The following is a 27,746-nucleotide window of genomic DNA, read 5'->3' as shown; positions in this document are numbered from 1 at the left end:
ATACTACGCCCCTCGGGCCAAATCATAGTTAGTCACCTCGCATTGTGGCATAGAGAGGGCCTCACTTGTCACTCCCATTCTATCTTATGGTTAACTGTCACCGAGAGGCCAACACCCCGCCACGAAATTCAGCGGCCACGTTATCCCCTCACACCAACGAATAGTTAGAGTCTCTCACGCCGCTTGGCATTTAGCAGGGCCTCACCTGTCACCAAACCTAGTTTAATTGTTTTGCCTTTTAGGCATTAGCTAGTATGCCAGCACTCGCACACACACACACACACACACACACATTGGGTCGCTTATGCACTGTTTTTTTTTTGTCTTATTTCCACCCAGGCTCTCTGGCTGGGTCTGGTACTCATCACGCTGTGGAGTTTCGGCTACTCCTACCTTCTTTCAGGTCCTGGTCTCTTCCTCGCTACGCTGCGGTTCTCGCCTTTCGGACAGCTGAACTCTCGTGTATGTCCGCACTCCACGGGTAAGGCTGTTGCTGGAGGGGGCCCCAAGTTCTCTTACTTCTCCGTTGTTCGCCCCCCTGGCTGTCTTTGCTGCGGTCGTCTATGGGGCGGTGTCCAGATTATCACCATACTCAAGTTGTTTCAGGTTCTGGAAATTTAAAATTTACAGTTCTCTCATCAACATCCAAGTATTCTATCACTATCAGACCTATTAAAGGCCGGTCATTACGAACCCGGGCATCAACCTTCAATGTAGGGCAATTACTGCTTGATCCAAGGATAAAATCTGACTGCTATTCTGGGGTCAAGAAGGATTTTTTTCCCTAGCTTGTTGCAAATTGGAAGCGCATCAAACAGGGTTTTTTGCCTTCTTTTGGATCAACCGTTTAAACACAAATGCGCTGAAGGCTGAACTGGGTGGCACTTAGCCTATCCTAGATGGCCAACACGTTTAATATTCCTTACTTCCCCTTGCTCAATTAAGAATGCCGGTTAAAGTACCGAGCAACGATTTACTCACTCGGCATTTACCATACAGCTAGGCAATTAAGGTCTTTGTTGACAGTTTTACATTTCTGGCAGGTATCTATTTTTGCCCTCTTTTATTACAGGCCTACCACTGCGTCGGTTCCGGCACACCTCAACCGACTTATTTCCCCCTTTACTTCCTATACGGCCTTATTTGCCCCCACACAAATATATATATATATATATATATATATATATATATATATATTATGTATATATATATTGTAACCAGTTCTAGTGCATGCACCTGGTGTTTTAGGTAGGTCTATAACATGTTCATGTGTACGAATAAAGGTGTGTATTCGTGTGATGCTTGTGAGAATGTTTGTGCGTTTGTGTGATCGTAGGATTGTTTGTGTGTGTGGGTGATTGCAGAATTGCAGTGTGTGAATGAAAATGTATTTGCATCCTCAATTCTCTTAACATGACATAAGCCCACCCCCTTTTTTCCTGTCATAGTAGCTAATTCTCACCTTTTCTACCACAGTAGTAGTAGACAATTTTCCCATTCCCCTGTTCATAAGAAAAACCCATTCTCCCCTTCCCTGCTCATTAATCCATTCCCACTTTAATTTTCTACTTCCTTGACCCATAGTTCACTCTCAAAGCCGAACTCTGCCTTCCCTGCCCAGATGCACTAGCTCATTCATTAAATTGCAATACAGTGTATGACTAACACTATTCTGTGCTTTCCCCAATCCTTCTTCCAATAGTGAGGTTACAATACCAGGCACCACTGCTAGTTAGAACTGCTGAACTGCTAGCACTAATTCAGTCACTCTCGTGAAACTAATTAGCAGGGGGTGGTCCTGGTAGTCAGAGAGTGAGTATCTTTCCCTTAAGAGCTGAAGCATGTATTATAGATAAACAATGACATAAAACTATTCTGGAGACATCATAATAATAAAGAAATTGAATAAAAAGCAAATTAGTAGACAACAAATTAGTGAAAATTAAAGCTACGCAAGCATCTTAGTGAGAACAAAATGCATATAACTGAACCAGAAGATAATAAAATGGATGTTCGTACAAGAAATATATATATTTTCATGAAGAAAACAAATTGTATCAGATTTTTCCAAGATTGCAACATATCCGTGACTTCAAAGGTGGAAGTCAAAGTGAAAACAGGACAGCTAACAAGCTACCAGTTCCAGCACAACCTGTTAATTGGGTGAGGGTGAGAGAAACATTTAGCGGTCTCAAAGTTAACAGAGTCTTGCAGACCTCATACCCGTTATTTGTTATTTATTTCTTCTTTCGGCCCCTTTCAAGACCACAGAAAAAGGTTGAATTATCGAATGAGATTTTTCCAATGGAGCAGTTTTCGGAATCACATCCTTTGGAATATATATATATTTTTTCATGGTACTTCTCTGTATGGAAGCGCCAACAAGTAAAAGTCAATTCAACTACATATGCAATATGAACATAAACATTAAATTAAAAGCTGTTCAGAGCATTGTTCATTTAATTATAAAGTGTGTATTGCTGGAAAAAGTAATCTTACTCCACATATAAATATAGTTAGACAAAAACAGATTCAATGAAAGGACAAGGCCTTGTTAAGCTATGGAATTATCATGGCTTCATTGGTAATTTTATCGCCATGTTTTATACATACCCCACTCTCGTCACCCTTCTTGCCCCTTGAAAAATGAGTACTTCATAAAGATGGAATCTCATTTTGACTGTGTTGGCATTTCCAACCCAGTCAAGAGATATGCTGAGACAAAGAGTCTGACACTTCTAGACGGTGGCACCTCCACCTAGTGAAGGCTGCGGGGTTCCTCCACAGGCCTCAATGCTATACTCTCACACATGCACAAGAGTTCAGCAGTGATGTCAGCGCCAGAAGCTAAACAAGAATCTGGGAGAAGATAGTGGTGCAAGTGATGGGCAGGTTCAGATAAGTAGAACTCATCTTTTCCTGCCAACCCCGGCCACCTGACTCCCAGCAACAATGTCACCATAAGAGGTCTTTTCAACTTCACCACCAGACAGTGACAGTGACGATTTAAGTAGTCTGACAGTGAGGGACTTACCACAATCTTATTATTGTCATTGTGTTATGCATATAATATTACTAGAATAAATGCTTCATTGAAGTCTCTTGTTAGTTTTTTTTATTTTAAATTGATGGAAAATGTATACTTAGAGCAATAATAATTGTCATATAGTGTATAGCTATCCAATTAACACATCATCTTAAACTATAAACAGACTAGAAATGCAGGTAGAAACTCGATATTAATGTTTTATAGCTGCCATAGCTTGATTTCCTGTCAAATAATGTTGTAATAGAACAGATAAAGCTATCACTTTATTGCTATTAATATTATCGTGGTTGCCCTTCCACATAGCCACTTAGGTCACAATCCCATCAGATAAGTGTTGTCAGAATTAAAATAAAATAAAATATATATTGCCAGTTTAAAACCATATACTGCTGACACTGTTTCCTTAGGGGTAAGCATACACCATACTGCAGTTTTTTAATTTCCACTCCCAATCTACCTAGATAAGCTGCTGAGAGCTACTGGGCATGTGTAATACTTAGTTCATATATGAAAAATTACCAGTGTACCCCAAACATGCATAGTCTGCTTTGGTAGTGTTTATGAACCTGGACATCCTATGTGTAATAGCTCAAAATTCTGACTATATCAAATTAAATCACTTCTGTAAAACACCAAAACATTACTTTCATGTTTTTAGCTACCATCCTGTTTCCATACCAGTTGGGTGCACGAGGGTAGCTTTCCTGGGGCTCAGTGGGTCCTGCTGGCTGAAACTGATGGTAGCCTGGTGGAAGTCTGCTCCTCTCTCTCCTCTTTTTCTCTGTATTCTTCCAGCCCTTTCCTTGCAGCTCTCTCTGGTAGCTGAGAGGAACTGATCTGAACTCACTTCCTCCCCGTGCCATCTGGCATGGGTCCATTCGCACTATTAAAGGAACATGGCACCCAGTTCCCAGATCAGAGATACCCTTCGAGTATCCTAAGTGTAAGGGACACCCCGGCTGTAGTTCCGCCGCTCATAATGTGAACAACAATACAAATGCTGTCAAACTACATTAATTTTACTGATTCATGTTATTCACTACAGTGAGAATTCAAAGTGAATTAAAATGAGAAATGTTTAATTTATTTTGAATTCCCTTTAAATTCTGACTTTAGTGAATAGCTCCAATTGAGTTAATTTAGGATGAACATATAAGATAGAATATACTTACTTGTGTTGTTAATGTCAAATAATGTAATCACTGCATGTGACAACTCAAGCTATTTTTATTTTTTGTCTGACATAACACAAATCATTTTACAAAAATATGATTTATGCCCATACATAGCATTAAACCTGGCTGCCATGCCAATGGGAAAACCAAAACAATTACCTACTTCACTTTAAGCAAATATGTAACGTCAGTCACGATACTGGCATTATGTGTTTGTCTGATAAAAAATGTGTCCCTCAATACTGTATCTCTGCTGATAACATGTCCCATTAACATCACTGTGTATCTGCATTGCTGACAGTATACCCACCAATTCCAGCGCTGATTGAGTCTGTTGAAGCATGCTGCCAGTCTCTCCTAAGTTCCCAGGTACAGTTCATACCATACTTACCATTATGGTTTTGTCCTCCTCAAGTCTTCTTTTTTTAAATGCGATGTTCCTGTGTTGACAACTGAAGCAATTACGTTTTTAACCATATCAGTGCCACACACATTACTCTGCAAATCTCTGACAATCAAATGATTAAACAAATGAAATAATTTTGTTTTATTTTATTTTTTTATTATGACAGTCATTTTGATATATATAGTCTGCTCCCATGGGTGGCGTATGGAGCCTGTAGAATTAAGAGATAGATATTTTAAGGAAAACTCACCAGCCACCACTGATTGATTGTCATATTTTCATATATGCACAGTTATTAATTTTAACAATCACCTTCTGGGGGAATTTTAAGTATGAATTAAAATTAAAGTGTATCTTGCAGTACACTAGTACATGGTAAGGAAATTACATCATATCCCTGCTCCCAGTATCCGTATAAGGGTGTGTGATGGAGCTTGGAAATCAGTACAGACTGATCCCTGCAGTTCCCTCTGTACCATAAACCACAGCCATGTTGACAGAGCAGGCATCTGCCACGCAGCACCCCTTTCAGAAATGCACTGTTTGAAAGGAGTGGAACACTGGCCCTTTAGTATACTTCTTGCAGAGGTAGACATCCAGGCTACATGTGTAAATCCATTAGTTTTTGCCCACTTTGGGGAGTAAAATAAGTCTAGTTGAATTAAGTAAGAAATTCAATGTCATTCTGACAAAAATTAATGATCCACAGCTCACGGTAGCGTTAGGAGTTAACAAATTGGTTGCCTCCCAAAATAAATATGTTTTAAAGTATTTTTTTTTTTTTTTCAATTATTCTTTATTGAGATTTTGTTTGTTTTTTTTTCAGTCATCTTAAACATAAACATAAAGGGGTACAGAAAGAAAAGGAGGGGGAGGGGGAACAAATCTTCCAGGTTCATGAAAAAAACTTGATAAGTGTCATGGTTAATATAATGCGGTTTCCGCTACAGTGTACAGCGCTTGTTATTTACAACAGTTTACCATAAGCAAGGTCAAATGTCAGCGTTTCAACAGATGGCTGCTTTGCCACATTGTACATACAGTAGATATACAGTAAAATAGCTTAGGCTGCGCAGAGCCTTCATGACATTAAGGTACCGATCTAGTTCTGTGGTATGATCTGTTGTGTGGCTTTGCTCACCTGTGTTACTTTCCTATGTGTTCTGTGTGAATGCGGGTGTGGTTTCGTCTGTCTCGATCATGAACTCTTCCCATTGTTGTCTGGCCTCTAAGAGATGGTTTGGGGCAGTATATTGTATTCTAAGCAACGTTTCATACATTAGATTTATGGAAATCTGGGATAGGAGTTCCGTGGTGTTAGGGCAAGTGGGCTGTTTCCATGCTCTTGCAATCAGTGTGTTTGCGGCAATGAGTACGTGGAACAGAAGTGTCTTTTGTGCTCTATTTAGCGTTTCAAGAAGCATAAAAAGCAGCCCAGTCTCTGGCTGCAGAGTAAGTCTCGTGTGTAAGGAACCGTTAATAATCTCTCCCACTTGCTCCCAATATTTCTCTATCCGCGGACATTTCCACCATATGTGGTACATGCTACCTTCGTCTTCCCCACATCTCCAACATAGTGTGGATGTGGTTGGATATATGTTCGCCAGTCTAGTCGGTACCAAGTACCATCTATATTGGATTTTCCTCATCAGCTCTATGTGGGAAGAACACCTCGATCTCCCTTTATGTGCTATAAAAGCCTGCCGCCATTGAGCATCTGTGAACTGTTTGCTTATGTCGTTGTGCCAGTGTTCTTTAAATTTGTCCAATGTGTCATTGTGCGGGCTGGTGTTTAGGGTTGTGTAGAGTTTAGATAGCAGTTTTGGCGGTATGGTACCCGGTCCACATAGTGTATATAGCATCTCAAGAGAGTGAGAGGGAGTCGTGTCTATATTATTCTCTAGTAGCGATTTCATTTGAAAATAGGAGAACAGAGTGTTACTAGGTAAGTTATATGTCTGTCTTAGGTCTGTATATGGTATTATTTTGTCGTCACAGAATAGTTGGCCCAGATTTGAACAACCATTTTGTATCCACGGGCGAACATTCAGTGTGGGGTTCACAATGGTCAGACTCTGCATCGGCGTCTGTTTTGCCCATTTGTTAAGATGTCCCATTTGTCGTTTCGTAGAGTCCCAGATATCCAGTGTCAGTGCTGTTGTCGGGAGTAGCGTTGGGGTTTTTGGTCTTAGGTTATGTGGTACCCAAAATATGTGGCGTAAACCAGTGTGGCACCCCTCAGCAGATTCTATCTCCTCCCATTGTGGTCTGCCCCCTGTTATTTGTGTTTTGAACGTCTGTATTACTGTCGACATAATAGCTGCTTTGTAGTACATGTGTACATTGGGGAGGCCCAGCCCCCCATTGGTCACTGGTTTGCATAGCAAGGTTGTAGCTACTCTGGCCTTTTTGTTCGCCCATACAAATCTAGTGATTAGCCGTTGTAGATTATTGAGGTAAGATTTTGGGAGAAATATCTGCAATGTGCGTAATAAATATTGATATTTGGGCAATAGCATCATTTTAATGGCCACCATTCTTCCTATCCAGGATAAGAATTTACCCTCCCATCTCTTCAGCGTGTCTCCTAGTTCTCGCATTAGTCTACCGTAGTTTAGCTCTAATAAGTGCGTAGGCTGTTTAGGGATTTTCAGACCCAGGAAGGTCAGATAATCATCTCTCCAGTCAAACTGGAAGCATTCCTTTAATTGTGTTAGTGTTGTGGCGGGTATTCCCAGGCCCATAGCCTGCGTTTTATTGAGGTTTAATTTGTAGTATGATTGTTGCCCATACGTGACAATTTCGGTGAGGAGGTTAGGTAACGAGATGAGTGGTTGTGTGAGTGTCAGGATCACATCATCCGCGAACAGCCCCGCTTTATATTCCTTGTGCCCTATCTTGATGCCATGTATGCTCGTGTTTGCCCTGATTTTACTGGCTAGAGGTTCTAGGGCCAGGATGTAGAGCAATGGTGATAGGGGGCATCCCTGGCGGGTGCCGTTCGTTAGACAGAAGGGTTTCGATAAGAAGCCCGAATTTAGGACCCGTGCCGATGGTGCACTATAGAGCGTGTCCACTACTGCTATGAATTCTTGTGGGATCCCAAATTTGAGCAAGGTTTCTTTAAGAAATCCCCAGTGCAGCCTGTCAAAGGCTTTCTCCGCATCTAAAGATACGAAGAGGCCCCCTCGTTTTTGGGTCTGGAGTTTGTGCAGTAGGTTCACCACCTTTCTGGTACTATCGGACCCCTGTCTCCCTTTCACAAATCCCACTTGATCGTGGTGTATGATGTGCGGGATGATTTGCCCCAGTCTCAGTGCGTATACTTTCGCTAGGATTTTCGCGTCTGTGTTGAGCAACGATATGGGCCTGAAATTTTGTGGGGTGATAGAAGGTTTGTTGGGTTTTGGTAGCGTGACTATATGGGCTAGCAACATGTCTGTCGGGAGTGACCGCGCGGTTGTCGCGAAATTGAAAGTGGTGGCTAAGTATGGCGCTAGAGTCGAGCTGAATGTTTTGTAATATTGGTTCGTTAGTCCGTCCGGTCCGGGTGATTTGCCAGTGGGTAATGTTTTAATGACAGTCGCAACTTCGTGTCCGTCTATAGGTTTTATTAAGTCTGCCTTTTGTTGTGCTGTGAGAGTTGGCAGTGTAATCTGCTGTAGATAGTTTTGAATGCTCGAAATCGTAGGGGTAGCCGTGTTGCTATCTTCTTTTAGGTTGTATAAGCTATGATAATACGTGGCAAACTCATCACTTATGTCTTTGGGTTTAGTGATTTTCCTGCCTTTGTTATCTATAAGATAAGCTATTTTTTGGTTCGTTTGTTTCTGTTTAAGGTGCGACGCTAGTAGTTTACTTGCTTTATTTCCCTGCATGTAATGAGCTATTTTTAATTTTGTCATGTGTGCTTGTGTCTGTTCAAGGGCTTGTTGGTGTATCAGTCTGGATATGTTTACTATTTTCTGTTTGGTTTCTGCTGTGGGTTGTAATTGATTCAAAGAGTTGAGGTCATATAATTCCTTTTTCCATTGTTGGAGTTTGGTATGTGTGGTTTTTTTAATGTAGGCTGCCCTCCTGATCAGCAGCCCCCTAATCACAGATTTGTGTGCTTGCCATAGGGTCGTTGGTGTTACTTCCCCATTGTCGTTTGTATTAAAATATGTGTCCAAGTCTTTTTCGAGATCTTTGCTAAAGGTCTTATCTTGTATTAGGGTGTTATTCAGTTTCCATGGGCTGCGATGTTTAAAATCGTAAGTGTTTTTCAGGTCTAATACCACTGGAGCGTGGTCTGACCATGTAATCTGATGGATATCGCATGTGTGTATCTGGTCAAGGTGAGGGCCTGACAGGAGGAACCTGTCGATTCTTGAGTAAGAGTTATGGACAGAGGAAAAATGTGTGTAGGCTCTAGTCTCTGGGTGTGTAATTCTCCATGTGTCGTACAGGTGGTGGTCGTGGAGGAGCTTTTGTATGTTTTTGCATTGCCTTAGTAGTGGGCGGTGTCTATGACGGTGTTGCTGCAGTGTGGTGTCAAGTGTTGCATCCAATACGTGGTTAAAATCTCCGCATATCACTGTTATGCCCTGTTGCAATTTGGTTAATTTGGTTAGTACACTATGCAGAAAATTCCTTTGATTGGTGTTAGGGGCATATATGCTTACCAGTGTATACAGTATATCGTTTATTGTTCCCATAACTATGACATATCTGCCATTTTCGTCAGCTTCATGTTTATGTAGGTTAAAATTAACATGCTTGCCTATGAAAATAGACGTCCCTTTGGACTTGTGTGGGGAAGTTGAGTGGAATTGGTGTGGAAAGTTTGCTATCTGGAACTGTGGGTGGTCGTTTCGTCTATAATGCGTCTCTTGTAGACATAATATGTCTACGTCTAGGGATTTGAGGTCTCTGTTGAGTAGATGTCTTTTTGCGGGGTTGTTAAGCCCCCGTACATTGTAAGTACAGATCTTCACGGTGGCTCTTTATAACGCCTTTTTGTGTGATAATCTGTCCGTTCTATGACAATGGCAACCATCACTCCTTCCCAGCCTTTCAAGCCGAGTGTTGGTGCCTCCAAAATCGTAACCCCTAATCTCTCTCGTGTGATTGTGTTGTGAAGGTAGGGAACAGTGTATTGTTGAACCCAGGAAGACATATAAAGGAAAAACTTAACAACTATAACAAAAGTATATACATTGAACAACATTGCCAAAAGTGTGGCAGGGCACTGCATCTTCGTGCCTAGGGGTTGAAGCGAAGCTTCCCGTCCTGTACCGTCTCTAACCTTAAACCTCATATAGGGTATTGCGGTCTGTGTGGACCCAACAGTGGTGTATCATACAGAGTTGCATACTTTTATATTGTGGTGCCGAGTGGCTCTATGTGTTTGGATGTATAGGAGGGCCTGGGATGCCTTGTGTGTTCCAGGTGGGTTACATGAATCTGACAGCTTCCTAACATTTAGTCAGACGGTCATACAGTAATTGCGCCCAGCTAGTCCATAATGTTAAGATATGTGTTTTGATATAGTAATGTCCCCCGTTTCACGGGTATATGTCCCTTTTTTTTTTTTATTATTATTTTATTTATTTTTTTTCTTGTTACGTTACCCAGTCTTGGCCTTCTCCTATCGTGCACCTTTTCATTTTGATCATGTTTGCAACTTGAGTATGCTGAGCCAGTAATCAGTTCTGACGCTTTCTTGCTTTCTTCCAGTCCGTGGATAGTCTGGTAGTGTTCTTTCCAGGCGAGGCGTCTGGTAGAGTTATATTCCATGTCTTTAGGAGGTCGCGGCCTTCCTCTGGTGTTCACACGGTTATTGTTTTCCCCTTTTTAGTGATGAGGAGTTTGGTTGGGTACCCCCAGCGGTATGGGAGATGGTTGTCTCGCAACGCTTGCGTGATGTCTTTGAACTCTCTCCGGCGTTTTAGTGTATAAGTGGAGATGTCTGCGTATATTGAAATATCTTTGTATGTCTCCGGCATTATTTTCTTCGTTCTGTTAGCATTTAAGGCTGCTTCTTTAGCGTGAAAATAATGCATGCGGAGCAGTATATCCCTTGGGGTTTCAGGTGGTAGGAAACTTGGTTTTGCTGTTCGGTGGATCCTATCTATCAGGAGCATCTCCTGTGGCCAGTCAGGCAGTAGGCATTTTAGGAGCCCTGTGATGTGAGCCATAAGGTCTGGTGTACTTACGGATTCAGATACACCTCTTATGCGCAGGTTGTTTCTGCGGGCTCTGTCCTCCATATCCGCCATTTTAACGTCTTGCTCTTCGAGTCGGGCTAGGAGGCCGTCTATGGTGTCCGCCATGGAGTTATGGGCCGTTTCATAATCCGCCATTTTGTCTTCTATTTGTGACGTTCTTGCACCCAGCTCGTGCAGGTCTTTGCGGATGTCTTTCATTGCATCATCCAGCTTGCTCAGGATTTTACCTGACATTTCTTCCAGGAGGGCTTTCAGTACTCCTTGTGTCAGGGCAGGAGTGTGATCCGCCGTCTGCTCCGCATGGTCTGCAGGATCATCGTCGCCATCTTGGGCCTGCTCATGCGGCTGCTGAGCTCTGTGTTGCCCGGCTCTGGAGGTAAAGAAATTTGCTTTTTCGGACCTGTCAGTGGTCCTCCTCCCCTTTAGCTGTGACATCTCTGTACTGCGGATGATAATTGCGTTGTTTTTTTTCGGGATTAATTGCTCATTTGAGGTTGGGTTGGAACGGAGCCGTTAATACATGCTACCGCTCTGTTCACCAGTCAGGACACGCCTTAAAGTATTTTTTAAAGGTCTTATAACCTGGACATTGGGAACGGCAAAAACAGCAAGAAATATGTTTTGAAGGAATAAGAATGGGAATTCAGAGGTGATATTGAGGGTTAAGGAAATGCTAAAGTTTTCAGTAGAGCAGGAGACTGATTATAATTTCCAAGCTGGGGGTAGCACTTCATGCAATTGTTCTGTGCCTCGCATTTGAGGGCTACGATTCTAACAGAGATCCAGTTAGACACAGGTCACCAATGTGGCAATTCAAACTGGGGTTTGGGGGTTATAAAATGAGTGGGGAAGAAAGGTTACTATACATAGTCAAAGATAGAGGTGAACTCAACATTATTTTATAGCTCTTGTCAAGAGAATATGGCATGATATTGTGTTATTCTCCATTACTCAACCATCAAGGTATCTAACAGAATAAACTCAATAGATATTTTGTATTTTCAATGCACAAATTACATATCTTTGATCAATAGATCTCTTTAAACCTATTTACTTTAGACTATAATAGAAAAATAACGACGTTTAGATTTAATTAATGCAACAGTTGGTAACTGGTGTACAGACCCCAGAGCACACAGTTTTATCTATTAGAGAAACATAGCTAACCATTAATTCTTCAATTCTTCATGCCAGATATATATGCACACTCGTATTCGTTTTATCCTTCTGGTTATGGTTTGTGGCAGGACCACCACCTCCCAACTGACAAAAGAAAAATAGTATGATGTTGCCAATCAGTGTTATGACTTTTGCTTTCCAGCAGACAGAAATACCTTCACAAAAAAGAAACAAAGCTTTGGTACCTGAAACATAAAGATACGACCCCCTCTTTTTTAAGAACATAATAGAAGCACGATAGAAAATGTCCCTCACATCTTCAGGACCCTCATGTGTAAATCTATTGAACTCCATGGTCAAAGCCATTTTGAAACACACCGAGAAAAGGTTATGTTCTCTATTGTTGATTTTAAACAATTCTCAGCATTTTACAGAACAAGCTTTATAGAATCCTTGTCAGAGTTCTAGATTTTTCACTTCTCTCATTACTTTTTTGTGTGGGACATACAGCATTTTTCCCACTTGATACGTGTAGAAGAGACTTTCAATTAGGAATGACCTTTCCGACTTTTACTGTTTGATTCTGAAGATGTCAAAGCTAATCTTATATTAGTTTTTTTTATATATAATACACTTTTGTCTCTGTCTTTAGTTCTTAGTTGTGTACAGTTGTAGGTAGCCTAGCCTGTTGAGTTTAGAAAGAGAGATTATAATAAACTCAGAATGTGCTCCAAAATGTCTTTTGTGTTATGTAATAAAATTGACAGCTTTTTCTCGCCATTCCTTCCTGTATTTATCTGTTGTTGGAACATAAGAACGCCGTTTTTAACATTGTACCCAATACAATACAGTGTTGTGTGTTACCTTAATTGCCATGATAACAAACGTAATATGTATAATAGACAGCAAGAGTAAGTCTACGAGGAATATGAAAACATAATAGTGAAAAAAAGTCAAAATCTGAAGGTCATTTCTGCCCATTTCTTTGAGCCAGTTTTATCAGAATGTTTAATGATTTTAAATAACTACAAAGCTTAAAGATATTGCTAATAAAAAAACAACAACCAAGAGTAACAATAACAAAAAGTAAGAATATATGCACTAATACATTACAAAGTACAACATTTAAGACTGAGTATTAGAGAGATTCCAGAGCATGGCTGCCATAACATCAAACATGTGCCTTATTGTACCATAAACATGCCTTGGTTACATAGTTACACAACTGAAAAGAGACATGGGTCCATCAAGTGCAGCCGTTAGTGTTCCTTTAGTGTTCCTCTTAAAGCATCTTGCATTAATCTATACATTTACTGGAGTTTTTAAAAGAAAAATGTACTTGATAAATTTGATTTCTGTTATTAAGGGGCATCGTCCCTTCACTCCCAGAATTGTTTACAAAAGTATTTGCTTTCATTTACTCTACAAAACAAAAATCTGTTCATAACGCCTCACTCATCCTCATGTAATACTACAGGAAATATTACCAGCAGGTAGAGGAAAGGAGTTCTCTGACAGGAGCCACTAGCCACCTATTTATTGTCTTCTACTACAGAATAGTAAAGGAAGTTTCAGTAAGTTATACCATTCCACCAGTCAGGATAGAGGGAGTGAATAGACTTTCATTATTTCACTGTTAGCATTAAATTGGGATTTTATAAAGATTAAAGCAGCAGTATAGCAGTACTGCCAGTAAAGCCTTCAGGGCTCTTCCAAATACCTAAAAGAAGGCTATTTGACCATTTTTATACTTCTATTTTTGTCACACCTCCTGTAAGCGAGAACATTGTGTTTTTGCCTTTTTACTAACATTTCAGACTGTGTGTGAATTAATGCCAGTTAATGGACAATGTTTATTGGGCAAAACCTTTTCTTTTCCAACAGTTGAAAAAAAAATATATAAACCTAGATACTTTTAAGTGTGTTTAAGAAATCTGTACACAAAACTGCTACTTATATATATATATAAGAGAGCAGTAATTTCTATTTTGGAATTATATATATATATATATATATATATATATATATATAATTCCAAAAACTTTATTCAATAAAACTTTATTTTTAAAGACCGGAGAGCAGCCATTTCTATTTTGGAATTGTATCATATGGAGTCCTGGTAAATGCGCCCGGCAGTGAAGTGGTTAAAGCGTGAGTGCAGGGGATTTTTGTATTTTTTATATATATATATATATATATATATATATATATATATATGCTAGCTATGTATCCCTTGTTTTAAAAAAAAAAAAAAAAATATTTTTTTTAAGCAAAAAGTGACTGTAGTGAATGGGTTAATTAACCATTTTGAGGAATATGGAATGTTAGAGGTATACGGGGTTATTCACTAAAGCGAGAATTCAAAGTGAATTCAAAGACGAATTTCAATTTTTTTGTAATATTCTTTATTTTTGGTGTGCAAAGAGAAATAGACAAGAATATAATAACATGTCAACATGGACACCTTAGACAAGCAAAATATAAAACTTATGGGATATAACATGTTAAGTATGCTTCACATTTTTAGAGATTTGGAGAGGTATAAACAAGATGAAATAAAGTACAGATAACGTTAGATCAGTGAGTATATTGCATGTTACTGAAATTAACAGATAGTGAAATAAAAGTATAATAAAAAAGAAAAACCTCCAGGAGGCCCTACAGATTAATTAGCCATGAGTCCCAGAAGTAACAAGCAGAGATAAGATTCCCTCTCATCCTGCAGAAGCGCTGGGTGCAACAGCATACTACGGATAGAAAGCACCTAATTTCAGCCTGGGATTCGACCTATGCTCTGTTGGGGACATACATACAACTGCCATGGAGGTCCCGGTGTCAGGCCTAGCAGCCCTCTCGCGCAGAGACACATTACAGTGTGGTAATTGGGCAGGTATGCTGGGAACCAGTCGGCTGAGCCAAACAGTTGAAGCAGGGCTGCACCCGGTACCTTGGAAACTTTAAGAGATCCAGCACTGGCTTGCAGTGGTTTCCTCCATTGTGCCGTCTTTTGTTGGAGTGCTGGGTGCCCTGTGTTCCGCCGCCATCTTGTGGCTCTGCATCTGCTGGGGGTTAGAAGGTAGCTGTCGAGTTAAGTGTCTGTCCGGGCAGTGTCTGTTGTAGGGCAGTCTGGGGTGCCCCATGCTCAAGTTTTCGCCAGAAATTTTTGAATATTTTCTGCAGCTTGGACAAGAAATCATGCTGTTCCTCGATGATGTCAGGGATCCATGTAGCATCTGCCATGTTAGGTGGATCATAGGATTTTCCAGCAGCCCTCATGGTTTCACCAGGTGCACCCATTAGGTCAGGAAAGCCTCCCAAGGGTGGACCGGGATCACCCCCGCCAGTCCAAGGGGGGGTTACAGGGCTCCTGTTCAATGCAGGTGGTTGCCGGGCTGCACCAGACTGGGAGATCGGCCACCTCTTCCGCCCGGTGCACGCTAGGCCACATGCTCTCAAAGGTATAGCAAGGTGGCTGTTGTAGAGTTGCAGACTGCTACACCAGTTCACAATGAGAACTAAGGACTCATGAGTCACTTGGTTTTACTCAGTTTAAGCTGTGTGAGGCTGAAGAGTGCTTTAATAGTCAAGATTAGAGAGGAGCTTGATCAAAACACATCTCTCCGCCATGACAGTCAGGCCCCACACCCACAAATTTAAATTTTAAGACCAATATAGCCGAATTGGAAAAAATATCTGAAAAGTCTTTTCAGAATGGCTACCTAAAATGTGAAAATCTCTTTGAATCCTCTTTGAATTTAGTGAATAACCTTAATAGGGAATGATTGTAGTTTTGCATATGTTTGTGTGACCTTTTTATAATTTTAAATGTAAAACTCAAATCACAATTTTTATGTTAATCCTGCATACTATGTGGCAGTGACGGTTATTCTATGTACTAGAGATATTTCTGAACTACATATCCCACAATACTGAGCCAAACTTTGTACTAACTTGCTTTATGAAAAAAAAATGGAACCCAAACCTTCTGTATATTTATCAGTATAAAGGCATCACTCAAAATTGCCTTTTGTACCTTTGTTCCTTTTGGTGAAGCATTTTTGATTGCTTGTCAAAGAGACCTTTAATGTTAATTGCATATCTGATAATATATGCACTATATTTTTGCTTTTAAAATAGTCTTTTTATGAAATATTTTTGTCTGATGTTCTACCCAGATACTTCTATGCTTCACAATAACCACCTTAGCCATTTCACAAACATACTGATTAGCGGAGAAAGGGTATAATTGATCGGTTCAGTTATTTTCAATAGAAAAAAAATGTGTTTTGTGTTAGAAGCCTTTTAACTGCACGAGAAAATGTAAATACAATGCAAAATGTAAGTGCTTCTTCTGAAAATACAAACCTCTAAATAAATGCAGTAATATTTTATGTATAAACAGAAAGTGCATACAATTCTTTCATTTGAAAGAATCATTTGGACTCCGTTCTACAACTTTAAATTCAATCACAGCAATACAAAACAAGACTTTACTTTAAAATGAAACTCTTTTTTTTTTTAGTCATTGAACATTAAAAAAAACATACATGCACTCTGAGTTCATTAAAATAAAATGTAAACATGCACTATTCTAAAAGAAACATTTAAACTTACAATTGTTTTGTTTTTGTTTGTTTTTGTTTGTTTTTGTTTTTTGCTAAAGGGAGAATTTGCATGAATTCAGAGTGAATTCCAAGTGAATTTAAATATTTAGACCAAAATAGCCAAACTGGAAACATAGCTGACTTGGAGAATTTATCCAATTCAGCTGTTTTGGACTTGAATTCCTTAAGATTTCTCATTTTAGTACAAACCTTGTCATTACGCAAATTAATCAAAATAATTAAACAAGTTGCATTTTGAAATAACATATTACATCAAACGTAGGCTGAAAAGTATTAATACATTCAAAAGCAGGAGGAGAATATAGGCATCGCTGTTTCAAATAAAGTGTTCAAGACAACAAAGGAATTTGGGATACGGCTGTAAATCTAAAACAAACAAAACGCATACATAGTGTAATACAATTTAAAAAAACAAAAATTGTATAAATGTAATGCACTCACAAGATTAAGTGAAAATAGCGCTCTAGGGTGCCTCCCCAAATAGCAGTGGGGGGGGCAAGTGATCCCTTCTGTTGTTCACCAATGGATACACAATGCAGGACTCCAGTGATGGTGAAAAAATGGCAGCTTTATTGATAAGGTGAAAAAAATTCCTCACATATTTCAAGTTTGTCATTGTTTTGTGCTTATCATTTTATTCTAAGGTCCCTGAGGAAATTCACATATAGTGAACGAAACGCGTAGGACCTATTGGCATTTTATATTTTATTTTATATTATATTTTATAATTATTTGGTGGAATTTTTTTCACCTTATCAATAAAGCTGCCATTTTTTCACCATCACTGGAGTCCTGCATTGTGTATCCATCGGTGAACAACAGAAAGGATCACTTGGCCCCCCACTGCTTTCGGGGGAGGCACCTGAGAGCGCTATTTTCACGTGATCTTGTGAGTGCATTACATTTATACAATTTAGTTTTTTTAAATTTTTTTTGTTTGTTTTAGATTTACAGCCGTATCCCAAATTCCTTTGTTGTCTTGTATTCTTGCTGTGTAAAGGTCATCTTTTCTGGGTAGTGACCTGGGAGGCTGTCGCACCATATCTTTGAGATAAGTATTAATTTTCACTTTTTAGGGCATATTTAGTGCCTATATATTGTCTTTCAAATAAAGTGTTCCTTAGTGTGTCTTTTAATCATACTTAATTTCTACCAAAATTAATTTTAGGGAGCACTCCAAACCCCTAAAGAACTCTAGCTTGCTGAAATGCTTTATGTTATGTATGAAGAGTGTGTCTTATTTTATTTTTAATTCATTTTACAAAAAATGCAGAGTCCAATAGAAATTGGTAATTGTCTAAATTAACCTTGTTGCACCCCTCTGTCTGTCAATCATACAACCAGCCCTATTCACAAATACATTTATAACAAGGGTAGAATATCATTTTGATTTGTAACTAGCATAAAAGAAGTCTAATTGTACCACTATCAAACTCTAACTTAAAATCTACATACAATTTAGAAGGCCAATCTGTGAAATAATTTTGTAGTGCTATTTACAGAAAATAACTTTCACCATTAAAAATATATTGTAGGTGCAAGGAATATACTTTCATTAGAGGTGGTGGAGAGTGTAGCGGAGAGCTGATATCCCACAGCTATACTCCTTTGACGATCCCAGGAAGGCTCAGGAACAAGGCAATAGTAAATCCATAGGCAGAGTTTCCAGCAGGCAAAATAACACAGCGATATCCCCACAGCAATCCCAATAACTGGACGACACACAGTTTCAGGAACAGAAATCCAGCCTGCCTTTTATTGCAACTGTACACAGACAAGCCACACCCAGGGGGAGGCATAAAACAACCAATGGTATCTTGGGTACAACCCACACATCCCCTCCCCTTAGTGTGACACATAATCCCATTATTGTACAGTTTCAAACATAACTTTTACACCATATCCATAACTTCTATAATATTTGTGCTACAAACATAAAATTTTCAGAATCAGTAGCCTTTAATTAGTAATCCTCTCAAAAATCGTCCCAATCCCTCCAGCAGATCAAAAGTTAGTTGGAGGTCCCTTTATGACCGACCGCAAGCACATTTTCCTGCCCAAAATAGTTCCATAGATTTGAGCTGTGCGGTCGGTCAATTTCTGGCATAAAAATGTCTAAGTCCCGTTCGAAGTGCGGCCGGTACTTCGACGTTAGTCGAAGTGGAGTCGATGGTACGGGTCGGCGATGTTCGGAGTTAAAATGGCCGCCGCCACGTGGTCCTTTGTTCGATGCCGCGCACTTCAACGACTTCGAAAGCTTCGACGGTTACTTCGGCACGTCGACGGTATCCGAAGTACCCATTTGAAGTAGCAACACTGCCCTGAGGTAATCCAAGGGCCAGGCACAGTATTTGTCTTTAGGGCCAGGGTAGGGTAGATGAGGGCAATCCACAATACAGGGAGGACAGCCACAATAGGGTTCCGCTACAGAGAGATTCAATGGGACGTTACGTAGAAATGCATACAAATTATAATGTTGTTTTTGGCTTTTGATAACAAATTAACTGTTTAATTTACAACCAAAAAAAATCAACCTTTCTGTTTCAATATCTGTGTGTTACGTGTGTCAGAATTGCATTCTGTGCCTAGTAATAATAATTTTGACTGTTATTATCTGCAGGTGCTTCTTGGAAGATGGTGCTTCTAAAGGTGCTTGGTTAAATCGATCAAGTATTATTTTTGCGGGGACGGACAAATGGTCAGTGGACCCAAGGGTGTCCATTGCAACTTCACCAATGAAAAAGGAATACAGCCTGCGGATACAAAAAGTGGACATTTCAGATGACGGGCCATATACCTGCTCAGTACAAACTGAACACAGCCCACGAACGATGCAAGTTCATCTCACCGTTCATGGTAAGAATTCACTCCATTGTTTTTTTCTCCAAATTATATAATTATCTTTCTGACAAATTAAGCTTTACATTCAAAATATAAACAAACTGTCTACAAAAGTGGTAGATTACCTTAATACTACACCTGTATGAAGGCTGTACTTCCTATGATGCTTAGACAGCATTTGGTTTATGAACATTTGCAGCACGTGGTCTACCCATCACTGACCTCTGAAAATTTGGGAAAGTCATTTATGGTTTGAGTCTGAAAGAGTTATTGGGATTTGATTATTCTGTTACTCTGCACACAAATTATTTTTAGAAACAACATAATATTTTTCTAAGTAATCACTGGCTACCAATTCACTCAAAATTTGTCTGTTTTTCTATTTCTTATAAATAGTTGTTTATTTTTAGTAGATAGGCAGTGCAGTACATAAACAACAAAAAATATGGGTTGGGAGGATCAGTTAAAAATAGCTTCACATGAGAATATGTAAAAAGATAGCATAAAACATTATGAAGCATAATACGATTTGAGGTTGCAAATGAGAGACTTATTGAATTAAGCATGAATTACATCTTAAGTGTGCATATCCATAATTGCATTAGAGGGAAGAGAAAAAAAAGGAAATAATGGTGGGGTGGAAAGCACAACCCATTGGATTTTTATTAAACTACCCACAAGTACTCAGACTAGGTAAGGGTGCAGTTTCAAGACATAAACAAAATTGGTCCAGGTATTATACAATAAGCTATGTGGTCTACTGTGCTATAAATCCTGGTACTTCCATCTCAAAAACATTGCGCGCATCTGATCCTACTTAACGCCAGATGCGACTAAGGTGCTGGTCCATTCCACTGTCCTTTCTCGCCTTGACTACTGTAATCCGCTTCTCAGTGGTCTTACGTGCTCCCAACTTGCACCGTTACAGTCCATAATGAATGCGGCGGTGAGGCACATCTTCCTGCCCCCCCCCCCGCACCGCCCACACCTCACCCTTCTGTCAGTCCCTACATTGGCTTCCTGTAAGATATAGGACTGAATTTAAAATTCTGGTTCTTGCTATCAAATCTCTACATAATGCTGCTCCCACCTATCTATCCTCCCTAATACACAAGTATGTCCCGTTTAGGCCCTTACACTCTGCTGAAGACTTACGTCTATCTTCTGTCCATACTCCCATCTCTGATGCTTGCCTTTAAGAACTCTCGAGGGCGGTACTGTTCCTGTGGAACTCACTTCCCTCCTCCGTTAGATGTTCACCCAGTCTCCACTCCTTCAAAAAAATCATTAAAAACCCTCTTCTTCATAAAAGCGTATCAATTAAACTGTTAATAGCTCCCCACTGATTGCTCTCTTGCAACTGTCACTAGTCTAATACTATCTTTATCTTTTGTGCCACTTTACCTCATGTAAGCTCATTGAGCAGGACCCTTAACCCCTCTGTTCCTGTGTGTCCAACTTGTCTGGTTACAACTACATGTTTGCTCGTACACCCACTGTAAAGTGCTGCGGAATTTGTTGGCGCTATATAAATGATAACATAATAACATAATAAAGCAGTTATTAAATCAAATATGGATCCTCCATTTTCACAGTCCACCACTGAAGCCACTATTGATCTCCAGAATGATGGGATGAGTTTTTTTAGCTGGGTTCAGTAATTATATTCAGTACCCTTATGAGAACAACTGTATTAAACACTAAAGGTTTGCATTTTGGAAGAAAATTAGTTTGATGATTTTTGAACAAAATTAGTTTAATGATGACTGTGCATTAAAATAATCAATAAACATAGTCTTACCAAAATTATATCTGCCATTGTCACAATATGATATTATCTGGCATCTTATTTTCCCTAAAGTAGGCCTTGCAAGAGAAAATTATATTAAAACACTGATATTATAGCATTTAACTAGGAAGAATACCTTTTACTAGTTTCCAATCAATCAATCCAGGAGCCTCAGTGTTATTACTAGCTTGTTTATGGTACATACATTATTAACTCCAGAAAATATAAAAGGCTTGATTGACCTTGCCCAGAACTGAATGACTGTGTGGCTCTAGACCTCACCAATGGCAATGTATATAAATATAGTTGAAGTAAATATTGTAGCATTATTAGTCGAGTAATTCCGACAAAAAATAACACATGAAATTAATATCTTGTAATACCGTTATTATTGGACTAACACAATGTTTTGGAATGACAGGCTTTAAGAAGATGCTCCGTTTTCTCAATTCTAGACTTGATCTCCCGAATACTTGTCATTTTACAATTTCTGTTAGTCCAATGAAAAAGGTAATACTAGATAATAATTTCATCTGTTATTTTATCTGTCTGAATTTTCTTTTATCTATATGGGTTTTTGGTTTGGCAAAAAGGCAATAACATTTTTTGTTTCTGAATTTTGCTCAAAATGCTGGAGAATGGAAAATATGTATCTGTTGTGGTTTTACATTATGAAAAAAAGAAAAAAGAAAATTACTAAATAACTAAATTTAACTTTAATTTTCTCCAATCTATTTAAATTCTTCTCTCTCTCTCTCTCTCTCTCTCTCTCTCTCTCTCTCTCTCTCTCTCTCTCTCTCTCTCTCTCTCTCTCTCTCTCTCTCTCTCTCTCTCTCTCTATATATATATATATCACTTTATCACCAACTACAAGATCTCTCAAAACACAATCTGATCCAACCCAACCAATGCTAGTTCACTGTCTCACATTCAGTGTTAAGACATCAGGGAATGATAAAACAAACTGACAGGCAGTCTCAGGATAGTCTATTCTTGCAGGAAACTAACGTGATAAAACATTCCCTATCACTGTATGATGATCGGTCCATGATTGTGGTCACAGGATTGGTCAGAAAATGCTCACTGCTGCACTGTCATCGGCTGCTACTTTGCACACAATCGTGGATGCACGAATGGAACTGAGCAAAACTTTGTAGAGAATAAACAAAAAAATGCCATTCTACCTGTGTATGATTTGCTGAGAAGATTATAGGCTTAAAAAGTAACTTTTAATAAATAAATCTAGAATAAAAATATAGAAAATAAAAATAATATGAACTATTATTATTATGAACAAAACTTTGGTACCAAACCATTTATTCATTGGTTCCTTCGTTGAATATCGAGTTTGTGTTAATTTTTGCATGTAACGACCGAAAACTGAACTCGGTCATTTTAATGTTCGTCCGAAAATGAATGCATAATTAATGTTCGGACGAAAATGAAAACTTACTTTTAAATGGAATGTTCTGTATATTGAATATCTTATCAGTTGGCCCTGGCTACAACTTTACAATGTATCCTGTTCAGGTGTGTGCTGCCTTTCTGCAGATCCTTTTAATGGAAGACTGAAAGCAATGAAAAGAAAGGGCAGACCGGGAAGTACAATTAATGGCATCACGAATGCTTGCACTGATAATAGACCCATCTAATTGGAATGTCTAATTATAAGCTCATTTCTAAACTTGTTTACCGGCACTTACTTTTATAAATGGTTGAGATTGTAGAATGAACAGAAATATATCTTTGCCATTTTATAGTTCCTAATGATTGCATCTGCTGGTTTAGCGCATATTCTCACATTTATTTATTTTTTTGCACACAAATTGGTAAACAATTAAAAGGTATCCATCATCATAAAGTTCACTTTTGCTATTTTAAAAGAGTATAAAATCCCATCTATGCATTGTGCTAGTAGTATTGATAGCAAATACCGTATTTATCGGCGTATAACACGCACTTTTTTCCCCTGAAAATAGGGGGAAAATCGTGGGTGCGTGTTATACGCCGATATCCCATAATTACTTACCTGTCCTGAAGCGTGGGCCGGCTTCACAGCGCGCACCGCGGTACAGGAACTTTAATTTAAGGTTCCGGTTTCCGGCGGGACTGAAAGGAAGTGTGCACAATAGTGTGCACACTTCCTTTCAGTCCCGCCGGAAACCGGAACCTTAAATTAAAGTTCCTGTACCGCGGTGCGCGCTGTGAAGCCAGCCCACGCTTCAGGACAGGTAAGTAATTATGGGAGGGGAGGAAAGTACACTATGGGAGGGGAGGGGGGGGAAGTACACTATGGGAGGGGAGGGGGAGGAAAGTACACTATGGGAGGGGAGGGGGGGGAAAGTACACTATGGGAGGGGAGGGGGGGAAGTACACTATGGGAGGGGAGGGGGGGAAAGTACACTATGGGAGGGGAGGGGGGGAAATACTATGGGAGGGGGGGAGAATACTATGGGAGGGGAGGGGGGAGAATACTATGGGAGGGGAGGGGGGAGAATACTATGGGAGGGAGGGGGGGAGAATACTATGGGAGGGGAGGGGGGAGAATACTATGGGAGGGGAGGGGGGATAATACTATGGGAGGGGAGGGGGGATAATACTATGGGAGGGGAGGGGGGAGAATACTATGGGAGGGGAGGGGGGGAGAATACTATGGGAGGGGAGGGGGGAGACTACTATGGGAGGGGGGAGAATACTATGGGAGGGGAGGGGGGAGAATACTAGGGGAGGGGGGGAGAATACTATGGGAGGGGGGGAGAATACTATGGGAGGAGGGGGGGAATACTATGGGAGGAGGGGGGAATACTATGGGAGGGGGGAGAATACTATGGGAGGGGGGGAGAATACTATGGAAAGGGGGGGACACTATGGGATGAGGGGGGAATACTATGGGATGAGGGGGGGAATACTATGGGAGGGGAGGGGGGAGAATAATATGGGAGGGGAGGGGGGAGAATACTATGGGAGGGGAGGGGGGGAGAATACTATGGGAGGGGAGGGGGGGAGAATACTATGGGAGGGGAGGGGAGAATACTATGGGAGGGGAGGGGGAAGAATACTATGGGAGGGGAGGGGGGAGAATACTATGGGAGGGGAGGGGGGAGAATACTATGGGAGGGGGGAGAATACTATGGGAGGGGAGGGGGGATAATACTATGGGAGGGGAGGGGGGAGAATACTATGGGAGGGGAGGGGGGGAGAATACTATGGGAGGGGGGGAGAATACTATGGGAGGGGGGGAGAATAATATGGGAGGGGAGGGGGGGAGAATACTATGGGAGGGGGGGAGAATACCTTGGGAGGAGGGGGGGAATACTATGGGAGGAGGGGGGAATACTATGGGAGGAGGGGGGAATACTATGGGAGGAGGGGGGAATACTATGGGAGGGGGGAGAATACTATGGGGGGGAGAATACTATGGAAGGGGGGAGAATACTATGGAAAGGGGGGGCACTATGGGATGAGGGGGGAATACTATGGGATGAGGGGGGGAATACTATGGCATGAGGGGGGAAATTTCCTGGAATTTCTTTCTAAAAATGAGGTGCGTGTTATACGCCTGTGCGTGTTATACGCCGATAAATACGGTATATAGATTTGGAGAAAAACTATTTAAATATAGTTTTTTCTACCATCTGAATCTCAATTCCTCAGCAGACACTCAATGCCGAGGAATTTAGATGCAGGGAGAGCAGAAGAGACCTACACACATGATGTCCCTCAGCTCCTACCCATAGCAAGCACAGTGCATGTGCTATCAGCGCCAACATGGGGAGGGAGTGATGTGACGTCACTGCATTTAGAAGCTAACTTACTGATGTCATTGGGATAGTTATTCCCCACTAGCCCAAGCATGGCAAGTTAACGAAGACTGCAGGAGAAGTGCAGGTGGACTGGAGGTGCGTGTTACAGAAATGTAACACTAACGTCTTTAATTAGATTGCAGAGAGCCAGAAAAGTCATGACAATCTCTCTTTAAAATTTTGATAATTACCAAACATAAAGTAACATATATAAAACAATTTCATGTAATAATAATAAATTATAATAATAAAAAATGTATGTTTCCTATAGATTATCAGCTATACACACTCAGTCGTTAGGGTACAGTCTCTCAGCAAAGAAAATAATCTCTGTACGCATGACATTGCAGTAATACAATGTCATGCATACTCTCTGGCTATCCAATCACAGCCTTCCCAATGCAGTTCAATGTGAAGTCTTTGTAAGGCAGCTTCTCTTGAGTTTAGCTTCAGTAAACTAAGCAACCAGCAAGAAACAAGATCGGTTGCTGATGGACTGACAACTTGGTACCTTCTCGTCCCAGTTAACATAACACTGACTCAATGCTTGTAATTTGATTTCTGACAATAAAAGACTTTCTCCAAAAACATTACAAGCTTACATTATACTTATAGTAAAACCGGGCAAGGATATTTGCCAAAATTGTGGCCAAGGAGAATCTATAGAATGTATATATCCAGCGGTGTAACTAGAAACATCAGGGCCCGATGCGAAAAAATTGCCCTGCCCCCCCCATATGTCTCACTCCCTCCTTCCCCCTTGCCTGCCCTTCCATGTGTCACACTCAAGCCCCTCAATGTGTCTCATTCATACAAACACACACTGACATACATGCAGAAACACACCATATAACACATACAGATACATACACAAATACACATACACACACTCAAATGCAGACATAAACTAACACACAGATACACAGACATTTATATATATATATATATACACAGACACACATGCATATACACAGACACATAGAATTACACACTTTGAGATACACAGAATTACACTCCTATAGATACAAACACTGACACAAATACAGATATTCAGACACACACTGACACACATACGAATACACAGACACACATACAGACAGATACACAAACATTTAAGGACAAACATTAAAATAAACAGAATGACACTCATACAGATACAAACAGTGACACACATACAGATACACAGAGCACACACTGGCATACAGATACACATGCATATAAACAGATACACATGCAAAAAACCAGATAAACATACAGACACATACATTCATACAGAGACACACACATGCATACATACACACATACATAGACACACACACATAAATACAGAGAGACACACACATACATAGAGACACATACACATACAGAGACACACACTTATACATACAGAGACACACACATACATAGAGACACATACACACATAAATAGATACACACACAAATACATACAGAGACACCCACACACACATACACAGACACACAAACACATACATTCAGAGACACACACACATGTATACAGACACACATATTCATACAGACACACACACATTCATACATACAGAGACACACACACACATTCATACATACAGAGACACACACACATTCATTAAGACACATACACAAACAATCACACATGCACAATGTTTTAGTCACCCTCCTGTTTCCTACCTTTTAGGTGCAGGAGGGTGACTTCCCTGGGGTCCAGTGGCTCAGGCTGGTGGGAGTCAGAGTTCCCACTCAGACTCTCTCCACTCCCCCTCTTCCTCCTGCACTGGCTCTCCTCTTCTTCCTCCACATCTGACATCATTGCATTGCAGGTGGCCCTACCGCGCTGTTAAAGCGCCGCAGAAATGACTGGGACCAGGAGTCACAGGAGTCCACGGGGTGGCTGGGCCATTTGGAGTGACAGGCCGGTCGCAGCTGTGACCCCTGTGACTTCAGTAGTTCCGCCACTGTATATATCTTTAAATATTTGCGCACCGTTTATTTATTTTTATTTATATCGGTGCTCCTCAACCCTCTCCTCAAGGCACATCTAACAGTCTGGGATTTAGGGATTACCCGGGTGTGTCAAAGGTGTTTTAAAAAAAAAAAAAAAAAAACACACATGGGAAATCCCTAAATCCTGGACTGTTAGGTTTGCCTAGAGGAGAGGGTTGAGGAACACTGATTTATATTTCTCTAACGTGCCTGGACAAATATTCCATCCTGCTGAGTAAAACTCCAGTTTTTAGCCAAACAAGACCTATTTATGCTCACAAAATCTAGGGCTTTGCTGGTTTTCCTGGACATATGACAACCCTAAGTACTCTTGAACCTGAAAAATAATTACAGGTATTGGACCCGAAGGTCCACCCTGTATAAAAATCGGACACAGTGGATGTAGGGGTTTAACCCAAATGGAAATTAGACAAAATACAAACTTAAGAAATAGTTCCCAATTGCAGAAAAAGTCCAGATCTTAAAAAATGGAACCAGATCTTAGGGGACCAGATCTTAAAAAAATTACCACCATTAATAAATTAATTTATGTAGGTAATACTAAAAATACTATTCAATTCAATAGACACACAAACAAAAAAAAAAAAAAACAATACACAAATGTGGACAAAACTCAGTGAAAAAGTGTCAAAAAACGAATTAATAAATATTAAAAACAGAGAATGAGGTAGAATGACCATATGGTGATATTGTTAGAGGTTTCTTATATCTCATTGTACGTATGTACAA

At 40.1% G+C, this 27,746-nt stretch overlaps 1 protein-coding gene across 3 annotated transcripts in view; it reads left to right on the top strand.

The window, feature by feature from the left end:
• Positions 1 to 27,746, top strand: part of NEGR1 (neuronal growth regulator 1) — a 473,994-nt gene that overhangs the window by 154,991 nt on the left and 291,257 nt on the right. For all 3 annotated transcript variants that reach the window (XM_063427922.1, XM_063427923.1, XM_063427924.1), the window contains exon 2: positions 19,204 to 19,439. In XM_063427922.1, the coding sequence (XP_063283992.1) occupies positions 19,204 to 19,439 (236 nt within the window). The remainder of the gene's footprint in view (positions 1 to 19,203; positions 19,440 to 27,746) is intronic.

The sequence above is a fragment of the Pelobates fuscus genome, chromosome 7 (genome assembly GCF_036172605.1).
Source record: "Pelobates fuscus isolate aPelFus1 chromosome 7, aPelFus1.pri, whole genome shotgun sequence".
Classification (NCBI taxonomy): domain Eukaryota; kingdom Metazoa; phylum Chordata; class Amphibia; order Anura; family Pelobatidae; genus Pelobates; species Pelobates fuscus.
Note: the sequence above shows the minus strand (reverse complement) of the source record. Positions and strands in the feature narration are given on the sequence as shown.